Source organism: Molothrus ater, chromosome 20, assembly GCF_012460135.2.
Source record: "Molothrus ater isolate BHLD 08-10-18 breed brown headed cowbird chromosome 20, BPBGC_Mater_1.1, whole genome shotgun sequence".
NCBI classification, from domain to species: Eukaryota; Metazoa; Chordata; class Aves; order Passeriformes; family Icteridae; genus Molothrus; species Molothrus ater.
The window spans coordinates 7,584,420-7,597,373 of record NC_050497.2 but is presented as its reverse complement, the minus strand read 5'-3'; the positions used below and the strand labels follow the sequence as shown (position 1 = coordinate 7,597,373).

The following is a 12,954-nucleotide window of genomic DNA, read 5'->3' as shown; positions in this document are numbered from 1 at the left end:
AGCAAAAGGCAGTTTTAATAGAATATTTCTGCTGTCAATTATTCTGCCATTGCTGTAGTTTAAAATATCACGTGAAAAATGAAATATTTGTAGATTTTTTCAAAGCTGTATTTTTATTAATTGTGTAATTGTCTTAAAGAAAACAAAACATGCTTTAATATATTAAAATAATTTTGTTCTTGTCCTTTTGAATTTTTTCAACTCTTTTTTCTAAAACTGCAGGTTTCATAGTGTTCCATCTAGGTCAAAATTTGCATTTTTTTTCTAAAGTAACTACAATATGAGAGAGTTGCAGCTCTTTTTATTAAAAATCATTACCAGTGCTTTACCCATATGTTGAATTTTGTTTTAAGTGTTCTATAACCCAAATATTAGAAGAATTAAGTATTTAATACAGAGTTGGAATACCATAATTTTTCAGAATAATATTCAGCATACACTTAATTTCTATTAGGCCATTGGGCTTGAAGCTCAGACTCAAAAATTTAAATCTATATTTCAATAGTCTCATGAATTGGATTGAATTTAGGTGTGTACTCATTAGGTGTCTTAGACTGGGGTCTGTGCACTGAGTTTCTGTTGTGTTTTTTACACTATTTATTATTAATATGAATTTGCTTCTCCAGGACAACTGGTGACTGTTCAAATTGTCACTTAAACATTGAATTTTATCAGCTTTGTCCCAGGAGCAGTGCTGGGGGGGTTCTCACTCCTGTTGGCCTGGCAGTGTCATTAACAGCAATAAACTGATTAAAGGGCTCCATCTTCTCCCATCAAAGGCAGGGCCTGTCAGTGCTATTGATTCCAGGAAAAAAGGAATCAATTTAGGATTATTAATTGAATAATCTCCAGGGGGACCTATAGCTAATATTTTTTACCAAATTGGAGTTGTAACCAGATTTCTGCTGTGGTGTGACCTCTCCATGTCTTGGTTCCCTCCCTCACCTGGGCAGCCAATGCCCTCCAAAGCCAAACCAGGAATATTTAATGTACAACTGTCCTGGCTCAAACCTGAAATCTGCATCTCCTGGTGTTCTGTGTGTGTTTGAAGTCAATGATAATACTGCAATAGCACAGGTTTTTTTTAATGTAATCCTTACATGATCATTAAATGATCCAGGGAGGCCCTTCCTGAACTGAGCATTATGCTGCACCTCCAGCAGAGTGGTTCAGATGCTGTTCAGCAGCTGGAACTTTATTCAGTAATTACAAGTTTATAAAAAGTGTAAGCCACTAGCAATCCCTTGAGTTGTTATTTCAGAAATATATTTGATTAATATCATTCTCTCCATTTTTAATATGTTCTTTGCCAAATACATTCTTTTTTTTTTTTTCATTCCATATCCTCACTCTCCTTGCTTTTCACTCTACTTGGCCAAAAATACCCCAACAAAACCCTAACAACAAACTCAGAAAACATACAACTTTTATTTTATTCAGTGACCTTATTCCAGTATGCAGCTTCTGGGTTCTTTGCTTTGCTTTGCTTTGTTGCCTCCTTTTTAAAATTTAACCTTGTGTCTTTTTTGTTCTTCCTTCCTGTTAGTTTGCTGTGGGCAACTGCTAAAGGAAGCTGTTGCAGACAACACAAAACTTGGAGAACTCGTTAAGCCTTACATTGACAGTGGATGCCCAGGTAGGGCACATTGTTGTCTCATTACACTGTAGTTACAAATTTGTAGCCAAAACCAAATCGTGAGTGAATTTTTGTTGGTCAGATTCTAATCAGAGTAGCCTGGAAGTCAATTAATTCCATTTATTCCATGGGCTTTGTAGGACTCTGTTACAGAAGTTTGATTTCTAAGGGGATTTTTATATCCTCAGAGCAAATATTCACTGTTCCTGCAAAATTCAGATTTATTGTGCACATTCTGAAATCTGAATTCCATGTTTTAATCTCTAATTAAATCTAAATCAGTTCAAACTGTTTTTAAAGCACACTATTGTGTCAAACTGCTTTCAAAGCACAATAATACGTTTTATTTTATATTTGGATGTTGACTTTTAGAATACTACCATAGTTTCCTCTGCTTTCATGGAAATATTTTAAACATAAAGCTTCTTTGTACTTCATTTCTATCAGCATTTTTGGTTGTGGGAGGGGACTGCCATGACAAATGTTGGGTATACTTTGCTTTTGGAAGGTTCTGCAGGGATTTCATATAAATCAAAAACACTGTGAGCTCCTGAGGGCAGCAGCTTAAACCTGTGTGTCTGCTACAGTTGATGTGCTTGTCTGTGTGTGGTGGGTGCTGGAAATCAGAGAATATCTGGAATTAAAGAGGAGCAGTCATGTTGCAGGAGGGTGGGAGAATGTTTATTTTGCCAAATTGCCATGGCCTGGGAGAGGAACTTTCAGTGCTGTTTCTGGCAACAGCCCAGATGGTTTCCAGTGGTACAAACACCAGGAGACAATTGTGCTGAAATGGGGAAATCTCAGTTAAACTTCAGTATTAATGGAATTTTGAGCAAAGCCCCCCAGAGCAAAGAGAAATCTTTGTTGTCCTTTATTTTTAGCGAAGAAATGTATTTGGTAAGGTGAAAAGCTTGAAAATCTCCTTTGTTTTTTGCACAATAGCTTAATTCTGAGGCTGAATTAGACAGCTCTGAAACACCAGCCTTTAAAATTAACTGAGCTTAAATCAAGGTTCCCTTGCTAGCAAACCCAGAGATTCAGGACTTTTCCAGAAGATCTTTGGCAGCCTGCAGCTTTGGGGGTGCCATCCCTCTGTCAGGCACTTTATCAAGCTACAGGACAAAGGATTTTAACTCTGACCTCCATCTGCAGTGCATGGATTGCATTTATCCCTAATTCAGTCACCAGCTCAGAGCACTCACAGCAGCCCCACACTGCTGGGAGCTGCTCTGGGGCCATGGGCAGGGACAGCAGGAATCTCTGCAGCCTCACAGGGGAAATCTGGGTCCTCTGGAATGGGCACAGAGATCTAGGAGAGGATTTTCTGGGTTTGAGATACCCACAATGGGCATTGAACTCAAAGGCAGGAGATCTCAGAGTGTGGTGTGCAGGGGTTCTGGGGTCTCCAGGTGTGCCAATAATTCCTTCCTGTGTGATCTGGTTTGACCTGAATGTGGTCAAACACATTTGAGTTTTGAGTTCAGTTTAACTCCCACATAGAAATCCTTTTAAGCTCTAGCCCTGACTTGCATGGTATCCATTAATTTCAGAATCTGGTGTGCATGCTGTAATTTCACTGTCTGCTCATCTCTGTGGAGAGGAGGATTGTAAATACCTCACTCTCTAAATTTCAGTTATGGCTGAGATGGGAGTTTGGATGATCTGTTTATTCCAAGATTGTTCCTTTAAGAGCTTCCTTTACTAAAATGTTCTTTGTGTGTTTTATAAACTTCATCTTAACCATTAAAGTTCCTTAAAGGAGATGCATTCCCAGTGGAGTAAAATAATTGCACAGACCATAATTTTTAGCCAGTCCTAAAAATATGCACATCCTTAGTCCAAGGGAGCTGCTTTCATTTCAGGAAAATGAAATTGAAGTTGTAATTCCTTTCTTCCTCCAAATTAGAAATTATTTCAGATTTAGATTAATTTTTTTAATACAGCATGCACAGATAAAGCTGTACAATACTTCTGAATATTAATAGGGATCATAACAATATTTCTGTGCATTATGTTAAAAATTCTCCCTTAGATTTGCTGATATGCACATATATATTTTATTTGGTGGGACACAGCACAAAATTAAGGGCTGAATAAAGATAAATATCATCCAGCAAAACCAGAAATAATAAGTTCTGTCATTTTGCTAATCCTCCTCTCCCAGGGATAACAAAGAATGAATTTACATTAGTAAACACTAACAAGAATTCATTACTGCCCTCACAAGAGGCTTGGAGAAAATGGAATAACACAGGGTACTGAAGAGGAAAGGTGGGCAAAGAATCTTTGCATCTTTGCTCTCTTGCTGCAGCCCAGGTTAAAACAGGGGGGAAATTCTCCTGCTATGATTGACTATTGATAGTTTCCAGAAAAATCTCACGTGCAAAAACTCAGTGTAGCCAATAGCAGACAGTGGTGGAAGTGAAAAAGCAAATAGAACTTCAACCTTTCCATTGCATTTCTGGTTGTTGAGAGGCTTAGCTGTTCCTGTGGGTGGGGAGCCCTGCAAGTGACATTCCACAGAGCAGGGGAACAAAAGGCAGACCAGGAAAAATGCTGTTCTCAAATCATTGCTTGTCAAAACGAGAGCCAGTGCCATAAAATCTTGAGGACATGCCTCATATATTCTTAAAATGCTGCCCCAGGGGACTGATCTCAGCGTGTTTCCCTTCTTGTGGACAGCACTGATTGCATACAATTAGTGATTTAAAATGTGCCAGCAGGGCGTGGTGTGGTGCTGCGAGGAGGCTCAAAGCCCTGCCTGCTCAGAGCTGACTCATTTTTGAGTTTTTGAGGCTGCCCACTGCCTGTTCTGCCCCAGTTCTGCTTGGCTAACCCAGATTCTTCATGACTTTAGGATCCATCCACATTCTTTGTGCTGTTTTTCCTGTACTGGAAACTACTTCATGTTGACGCCATGCATTTCCAGGAACTGCCCAGATAATTCTGTTATTCACCCCAAAAGGCAACCCAGTATTCCCATTGTCAGTATTTTCTGATGTTTGCTGACCTGCTTTTTGTCAAAATCCTCAGTTTTGTATATGGTGATTTATTTTACCTAATGAAGGCAGCATAGGTATTTTTGAGCCCATTAATTTTTTAATTCCCAGGACATCCTAGTCTACAATAGGTGCACACTAGATATTGAAAAATGCATTTTTGGTGATAAGTTCAGTAACCTGACAGCTTTCTGCCTGTCATAAACACAGAGCTGTGCTTTGGACAGCCAGTCTGAAATGCAGAGATTGCTCCTTTAGGAAGTTGTGGTCTCACTGAGTACTGGGTAGTTATTATTCACTATACTCTGGGCAGAAAATCACCAACATTGGAGTCTAAGACCAATCTTCTGGTCCCTAACTCAAGTTAGATTAACTCTTGATCAATAATCCTAAATTCAGCACTCACCATTTGCTTGGGCAGCCTGGGAAGAAGTGGAGTAAGAGGTGAGTGCAGTGGCCAGAACCCTCCCACAGGCAGCAAGACAAGTGCCATAAATTAATTTATTTGGTTTGATTCCTTCTGAAATGTTCTGAGGAAGCAGTTCCATAGACTTGGCCCTCCCCTGGACAGATGAGACCTGAAGGAAACCTTCAAACAGAATTCCTGTCCTCAGGTTGCTCAGTTCTGAGGAGGGCTGGACACGTCTCACTGAAAACATGGACAAAAATTAATTAAAAGTTCCATCTGCATGATCTTTGATCACCATCTTAAAGATGTCTGTCAGAATTTGATACCCAGGGAGAACAACAAAAAAAATGCAGAAAGTATTTTTGATTTCCCCACCTAAATGTCCCTGGTGTTTGCATGGTATTAATGGAGGGACAAGCAGAAGCATTTTGGGGGTATCACAAAGATAGGGGAGGTCATCAGTCAGTTGGAATCTGCATGTCACTCTGTCCAGTTTTTGTGGTGAAATAGCATGGAGTGATCACTGCTAATGAATATATCTGTTTGTGAGGCTGGAATAAATAGAGCCAAGAAAAGTGAGATGACAGGAAAGCAGAATGAAGGGAAAAAACCACTCCCAAACCAGTAAGATTCTGCTTTTCAGCTGGGAGAACTGCTATTAGTTTGGATGATTGGGTTTTTTACCACCAAAATGAAGATTCAGGAGGTAAGAGAACTGATTCAGGGAACACACATAACATGCACTGTTTGCAGCCTGTTAGAGTTGAACACACACAATCTGTGTTGGTTTGTGGTTTTTTCCTCTCCCTTCTTCTATTTTTTTTTTAAGTTGTAATATATGAAGCTGTCCCCAGTGGCAGTCTGCACGTAGGGGGTAAAATCTGGAATTCCCTAATTTCTCCTGTTTTTTAATAAAAACTATTACTTGTACAAATACAGATCTCCCCTTATTTTAAATTGCAGTGGTTTTAAAGGGGTGCTTTTTGGTGCAGCCTCTGAAAGTTGGGGGTCCCCTGGTGATTGTGATCACAGTCTCACTGAAAACACTTTGCTCTGTTGAGGGTGGGTTTGTTTTTTGGTTGTTTGGTTTTTTGTTGGTTTTTTTTTTTTTTATATTTTGACATCAAATTAATATTCTCATCACTGAGCCTGAAACACAGATTTGACAATAGAGCAGCTCCTCTTTGTTAAAAACTCGCCGAGACTTCCCGAGTTAAAAGGACCAGTAAATCTTGATATCTGAGGGGGTAAGCTCAGTTTTTATTCCTTGTTTTTAAGAGTGCTGTACTGGAGAGCTGCAAGCTGTCTGAACATTGCACAGACCCTTTGGGAGCTCCATTGGTTTTCAGCAAGCCTTTGCATGCAGTGTGTTTGTACTGGCTGAAGACAGCGCATGGCTCTCTAAATAATTTACAAGTTGATTAATAGACTCACATGGGTATAATTAGAAGAGGGAGAGACAGCAGCTACAGTAACGGGTACAGTGCTTGGGGGAACTGGAGACTTTATTTTTTTTAAAGAAACTTTCTAGGGTGCTGGGCGTTTGAAGATAAGTTGGGAAGAGCTCAGTGCCTCTTCTCTTTTGAAGTGGAAATAGGACAGTTTGAATCCGTCGAGTTTAATTTTTCACAAGCTTTAGGGGCCCTGCAGTGCAACTCCCTTTTTATTATTGAAAAAAACTCTCCATTTTTCTTTCATTTTTTCACGCACATGCACATACACACACACAGAGTCCAAACAGGAGCTAATAAACAAATCGATTTTCTGCTTTATTTAAGTTAGTTTTACAGCAATTCTGTAGCTCCCCTAAATGTGCAACTTGCTCACGAATAAACTGTGTAAAGTTACAGAGATATTTATGAATACACCACTCTTTAATTTATGCGTTTTTAAGAAACCTTCACCTCTGTTTGACAATGCTTTTGAAGTAGCTCCGTTTTTCAAGTCAAACTTTTGACTTTTCCTCTGGGACTGCTACAAAGGTTTTTTTATGGAAAACAGGTAGCAGTCTTTTTTCCTGCTAGAAGAAAATTGGTGGTCAAGAGAACGTAATAAAATTTATTTTTTTTATTTTCTCTTTTAGGTGGCCACATTTTTATATGAGATGCAAGGTTGTAGAACAGAAAGTTTTAAATGCAGACATATAGGCAGTAGGTTGTAATTTTCTTCCCTGAATTTTACTTTTTCATGCGTTGAATCACTACAAGATGATAAATCAGAATTCGCTTTTCCTTTATTTGAAAATCTAGAATGTATTTTTCTTTATTCCACAATCCAGTCTGGCAGATGCTCAGGGCTGGAGTGAGCCTTGATCTACAAAGATATTTTTAAAGGCCACCCCACTTAGGAGTAAAAACAAAGCAACCAAAAAATCCACCCCAAAAAGCCAACCCTGGAAGCCAGACCAGGCAAAACAAATGTGATTTGATTAAAGAGAGGAGTGCAGTTGTTTTCTGGAGCAACTGTGATCATCAGTCAGTTCATGGATATGGTCCTGCCCATATAAAATGGTTTTGCAGTGGTATTCACCATTCCTGCTGTTGCTGGAGGATCAATATTCCAATATTTGTGCCAGAAACCCTCATGGATTTGAGTGAAGATGTGGCCCTTGGCCATGTGGGGCCTCGTGGCTGTCAGGGGCATTTAAACAGCAAAGTACAATATAAATGTGAAGTATTAATCTTTTATATTTATATTGATCTTCACTGCTGACAATTATTCTTTAAAATTTAGGGAAGTGTCCTTTCCTTGAAGCACTGTCTCCTCACCAAAGGGCTGCTAACCTGAATTCTGGGTGGTTTTTGAGTTTGGGGTGGAGATATCATGGGAATCTTTATACAAAAGCCAGAAGGAAAAGCACATTGCATGTTGTCAGCATCCCCCTTTTTTTGGAGTTTAACATAAAATTCTGGATTTGGCTCTGTTTCACAGGGTGTGATACAAACAGAGCCAGGCTGCTGCATGAAACAGCCTGACAAGGAAAACATGGAGCAGCTTTTGTGCATCCTTTTATATTTTTAAATGTCCCTTTAGTGCGGCTGGGAGGTGACAGGAGAAGGGGACACACAGCACACGGGCAGGATCCATCCCACCTGGAGCAGGAGCTGGCAGGGATGAGGAGCCCCTCCAGGAGCACCCTCCCTTCTCATCCCACGGGAAGCAGGACTTGGTGTAAAAAGCCACAATGTTTTCGACCAATTTATTCCTTTTTTTTTTAATATTATCATTGTTAAGAAGGGTTTGTAGGTCAAATTCTGCACCGTGTTCTTCAGCAGAGCTGAGCTTTTAGAAATAAGGAGGAAATAGGAACTTGGTTGATAATGGAAATGTGGAGTCCAGTGGGTTTGAAATGTAGCTGTTCTCTGTCCAACTGTTGTCTCTCTGTAAAAACAAAAGGAGTGAAAAGAAATAGAAATGTCCATTTATGATTATATATGATCGATAATTTGGGATTGTAGCTGCTTTAGAAATAATATCATTTCTACTTGAATACAGCTAATTCCTATTTTAAATTACCAAAACCCTAAAAAACTAAAAACAAAATCAAGGAAAGACTGGTTCTAATATAAGCTAACAAGCAAAAATATGTTAGAGGTGGAAATTAAATATTTTATCACATTATTTGTTCAACTCTATTAAAAGAATGACTCCGATTCTTGCAGAAGCCCTTCTCAGCAGTGTCAAAGGAGCGAGTGAGAGGGGATTTCTGTAGGAACGGTCCCTGTGATGGATCGATCCCCGCCCGCAGCGGTGCCAGTGTTTGCTGTCCCTTCTTCGAACCCGACAGAACCGGAGATGCTTTCAGTGCTTCCGTGCCAGCCCGGCGCTGCCGGGGTTCCAGGAGGCCTCGGTAGCGTCCGGAGCGGGCGCGTTTTCCCCGAATTCCCAATTTTTCCCGACATTTCGGCGGCGCCGCGGCCGCTGCTGCCCGCGGGGCGGGACCGGCTGCGCTGCCCGCCGTGACCGCGGGGTGGCGACAGAGAACGGCCAAAGGGCCGGGCCGTGCGGGGCTGAGAGCGGGGACAGCCCGGGACAGCACCGGGACCATCCCGGGCCGTGCGGGGCTGAGAGCGGGGACGGCCCGGGACAGCATCGGGACCATCCTGGGACCACCGGGACCATCCCGGGCCGTGCGGGGCTGAGAGCGGGGACGGCCCGGGACAGCATCGGGACCATCCTGGGACCACCGGGACCATCCCGGGCCGTGCGGGGCTGAGAGCGGGGACAGCCCGGGACAGCACCGGGACCATCCTGGGACCACCGGGACCATCCCGGCCGTGCGGGGCTGAGAGCGGGACCGGCCCGGGACAGCACCGGGACCATCCTGGGACCACCGGGACCATCCCTCGCCGTGCGGGGCTGAGAGCGGGACCGGCCCGGGACAGCACCGGGACCATCCTGGGACCACCGGGACCATCCCTCGCCGTGCGGGGCTGAGAGCGGGGACAGGCCGGGACAGCACCGGGACCATCCTGGGACCACCGGGACCATCCCGGGCCGTGCGGGGCTGAGAGCGGGGACAGCCCGGGACAGCACCGGGAGCATCCCGGGCCGTGCGGGGCTGAGAGCGGGACCGGCCCGGGACTGCACCGGGACAGCACCGGGACCATCCCGGGACAGCACCGGGACCAGCCCGGGACAGCATCGGGACCATCCCGGACCGTGCGGGGCTGAGAGACCGGGACTGCACCGGGACCGCACGGGGACCATCCCGGGACCGCACCGGGATCCTCTGGGGCTGAGAGCCTCGGGACAGCTGGGACCATCCCGGGAGCGCCGGGATCCTGCGGGGCTGAGACCCCCGGGATCATCGCGGGATCAGTCCCGGGATCCTGCAGGACCGCGGGGCTGGAGACCGTCGGGACCACCTCGGGATCATCCCGGGATCCTGCGGGGCTGAGACCCCCGGGATCCTCCGGGACCCCGCTGGGTGTGGGGGCCGGAACCCCCCCTGTTCTCCCGAGGACCCTCGGGGTGTTGGGGTCGGAGCCTCCCGGCTCTTTCCCCACGGAGGAGCCGATCCCCGATCCCCTCTCCCGACCCCAGCCAGGCGAGCCCGGTGTTCTCCTGCCGGTGCTCGTGGTTATTCACGGTACCGGGGCCGGCTGCGCGCAGCCCTGCCCGTCCTCACCCGCCGAGGATCAGCCGAAATTATCGATCAGCCCACGCCATGGTAAATCACCGCAAAATCATTCTCAAACACATTAAAAACCAATTTATACTGTCTCGATCGATACCGTCTCTCAGCGCCTTTACGTGGGCAAGAAAACAGAGTAGAAAAAGGCAATTACTAATTGTGAATCATCCAGAGTTTCTAGAGCAATAAAATAAGGAAATCTCACGCTTTGCTAAATTTGGGATTTTGTGGACAATTCAGGAAAGTAGCATTTGGCAGTAGCTTGTACTCAGGACAAGATGTTACCTGTCAGCTACTGGGATCAAGCCTCAGGCATCTGAATTAGCTGTGAAAGTCTTTAGACCTTGCTAAAAAAAAATCTCTATAAGCAGGATAAAGCATGGATGGACAGTATTGTCAAAAGGACCTTTCAGAGTGCAAAGCTGACAGAATTTGGATCTGTAAATGCATTTATGCTGTACTTAGAATCGAGGGTTTATAGGTTTGGAGAAGTGAGCTGATACCCTTCAAAAGTCTGTTTTAAAGGGAAATACATGGAGGAGGTATCAATTTAAATATGATAATTGTATAGCTCGGAGCACTGACAGCACTGAAGTTATTGGAGAATAGTGCCCTGTAATCTCTCAAGTGGTGTTTTCACCTTTTCAGGCGGTGCCTTTAATGTTCTATTACTTTTGTCTGGAGCAGATGGTGTGATTTTGTAACTGATTGCCTGATTTTGTAACTGATTGCCTGATCCTGGTTTCTGTTAGTCCTGCAGATCCACGGATTGGGGAAGAGCTAATAGGCCACACTCCTGTGAGCTTCAGGAGGACGTACTTCTCATGAGAAGCACCTGAAAAAATGGTGCTTTTTACCTCTGAAAACCTTTGAAGCTCTGAGAAGTAAATTTATTTTTTAAATGTTCTGCTGGAAGGTGCTGATTTACAGCCCCGGAGATGGAAAATCTCTGGGTGTCCACACAGCAGCTCCAGCACGAGCAGCAGCACTTTAAACCTTGTCCCCTTGCCTGATCAAACCCCTGGAATGATTAAATCACTTCTCAGATCCACAGCTGCCAATTCAGGGGCATAGTCTTGATCACTTACATGGTGAAACAGGCTGGGAGATAAAGGAGACACAGAGTGTGGGTTGGTGTAGGCATGGACAAATTACATTTCCATCTGGGGCTGGTTTCCATCATTCTGCTGCTCTTCCATGCCTGGGGTTTGCTGTGCTCCTGGTCCTCAGCTGTGCCTGATGCTCTCAGGAGTCACTGCAGCTCAGTATCTCTGCAGCTTTACTTCTGAGGGGTGAATTTTACTCCCGTGCCTCGATTTCTCTCCCTAATAGAGACGTGCTCCCACCTCACCTCGTCTGGATATCTCCTTGCAGCAACACATTGTAATTTTTACAAGTAACTTACCTTTGGATTTCTCTAATGATAAAGTAAAATCTCTCTTGAGTCTCATTCCCCCAACTTTCAGAGTTGGAAACTCACACAAGCTTATGTTGAAAAGGAATTGATTATTCAAAGCTCTTGTGCTTCATAATCTCCTTAAAACATGTAGATTGACTGTCTCATCAGGAAATCTCTATATTTTACTTTGCTATATGCCCATTGGGTTATGTGCTTAAGACCAGGAGACCTCTGGCTAGTTCCTCACAGGCTGTGTGCCACTCCAATTACAGGTTATTAATTTGCCTTGCATTCCAGAGACAGTTCCACATGAGTGAAAAGGAATTCTGTACTGCAGAGTTCTTCATTACCTACTCTGTCTGTACTACAAAATAAGAATAATACTGATTGTTTTTTTCCTCTCTCTTTTTTTTTTTTTTTTTTCCCTTCCCTCTGGTCTGTGGAAGATGTTTTACAGTTTTAATGCAGCTGTTTTAAGTGTGACTGTTCCTGTTCAAGGGCAGCTGATGTACTTTGTAATGCCACCAAGCAGCCAACAAGCTCTGTTCCCCCATTGTGTTGAAGTGATAGGTATGTTTGCTAATCAAGAGGAGAGCAGAGCTTGCTGTCTGACTTGTTTATGTTTTATTTCTCACCATCAAGCTTTAGAGGGAGGCACAGAAAATATGTAAGCATCTATATTATTCAGTGATGTATATGTGTACATGGTGCTGCTGATGTCTTGCAGTCACTCCTGGCTGAAGGGAGAGATGTGGCAGGTGTCCCCAGCATCCCTCAGAGCACCCCAAACCTGGCATGCCATTAGATAAACTATTAATTCATTGCCTCTGAATCTCAGGTTTTATCCCCCCTTGTGTGATTGGTTCAGTTTTTTTCCAAAGTAGTGACCACAGTGGAGGATTTTGGTCATCAGAGTTCACAGGAGCTCTGTGGGAAGTGCTCAGGCCCAGGAGATGCCCCAGGTTCCCAGCACAATTTCTGTTCAATTTCCTCCTAGGCTGCAGTGTTTCTCCTTCCCATATGAAGGATGGAAGCAATGTGGAACTGGGGAATCTCCCAGGATGTGCAGGAAGCTCAGCAGCACAGGAGATCCATCTTTCTGTGCCATTCCTGGGCCTTCCAGCCCTGATCCCTGCTCAGCTGACAGGGATGACAGCTCTGCCAGAATCCTACTGCAGTTTTACTCATTGTTTGGAGGTTTTATTCCAATTCCTTGCAAAACTGTTTTCAGCATTCTGAAATGACAAAATAAAATCATGTCAGCTGGCATCTCTGTAAATCCCTGTCAATGATTCCAGCAGGAATTGTCATAAAATAACACATATGAAGAAAGTTTAGTGCTGCAGCCAGAAATTCTGGACTATGGGAAAATTC

The 12,954-nt window shown here is 43.8% G+C and overlaps 1 protein-coding gene and 1 long non-coding RNA gene across 4 annotated transcripts in view; both read left to right on the top strand.

Moving 5' to 3' along the window:
* The window catches only part of AK8 (adenylate kinase 8), a 64,945-nt gene that overhangs the window by 23,801 nt on the left and 28,190 nt on the right, over positions 1-12,954 (top strand). For all 3 annotated transcript variants that reach the window (XM_036394286.2, XM_036394282.2, XM_036394287.2), the window contains one exon: positions 1,547-1,636. In XM_036394286.2, the coding sequence (XP_036250179.1) occupies positions 1,547-1,636 (90 nt within the window). The remainder of the gene's footprint in view (positions 1-1,546; positions 1,637-12,954) is intronic.
* LOC118693585 (uncharacterized) lies at positions 6,196-8,470 on the top strand. Its single transcript, XR_004981272.1, has 2 exons — positions 6,196-6,291; positions 8,078-8,470. It is a non-coding gene; the product is annotated as an uncharacterized LOC118693585 (long non-coding RNA).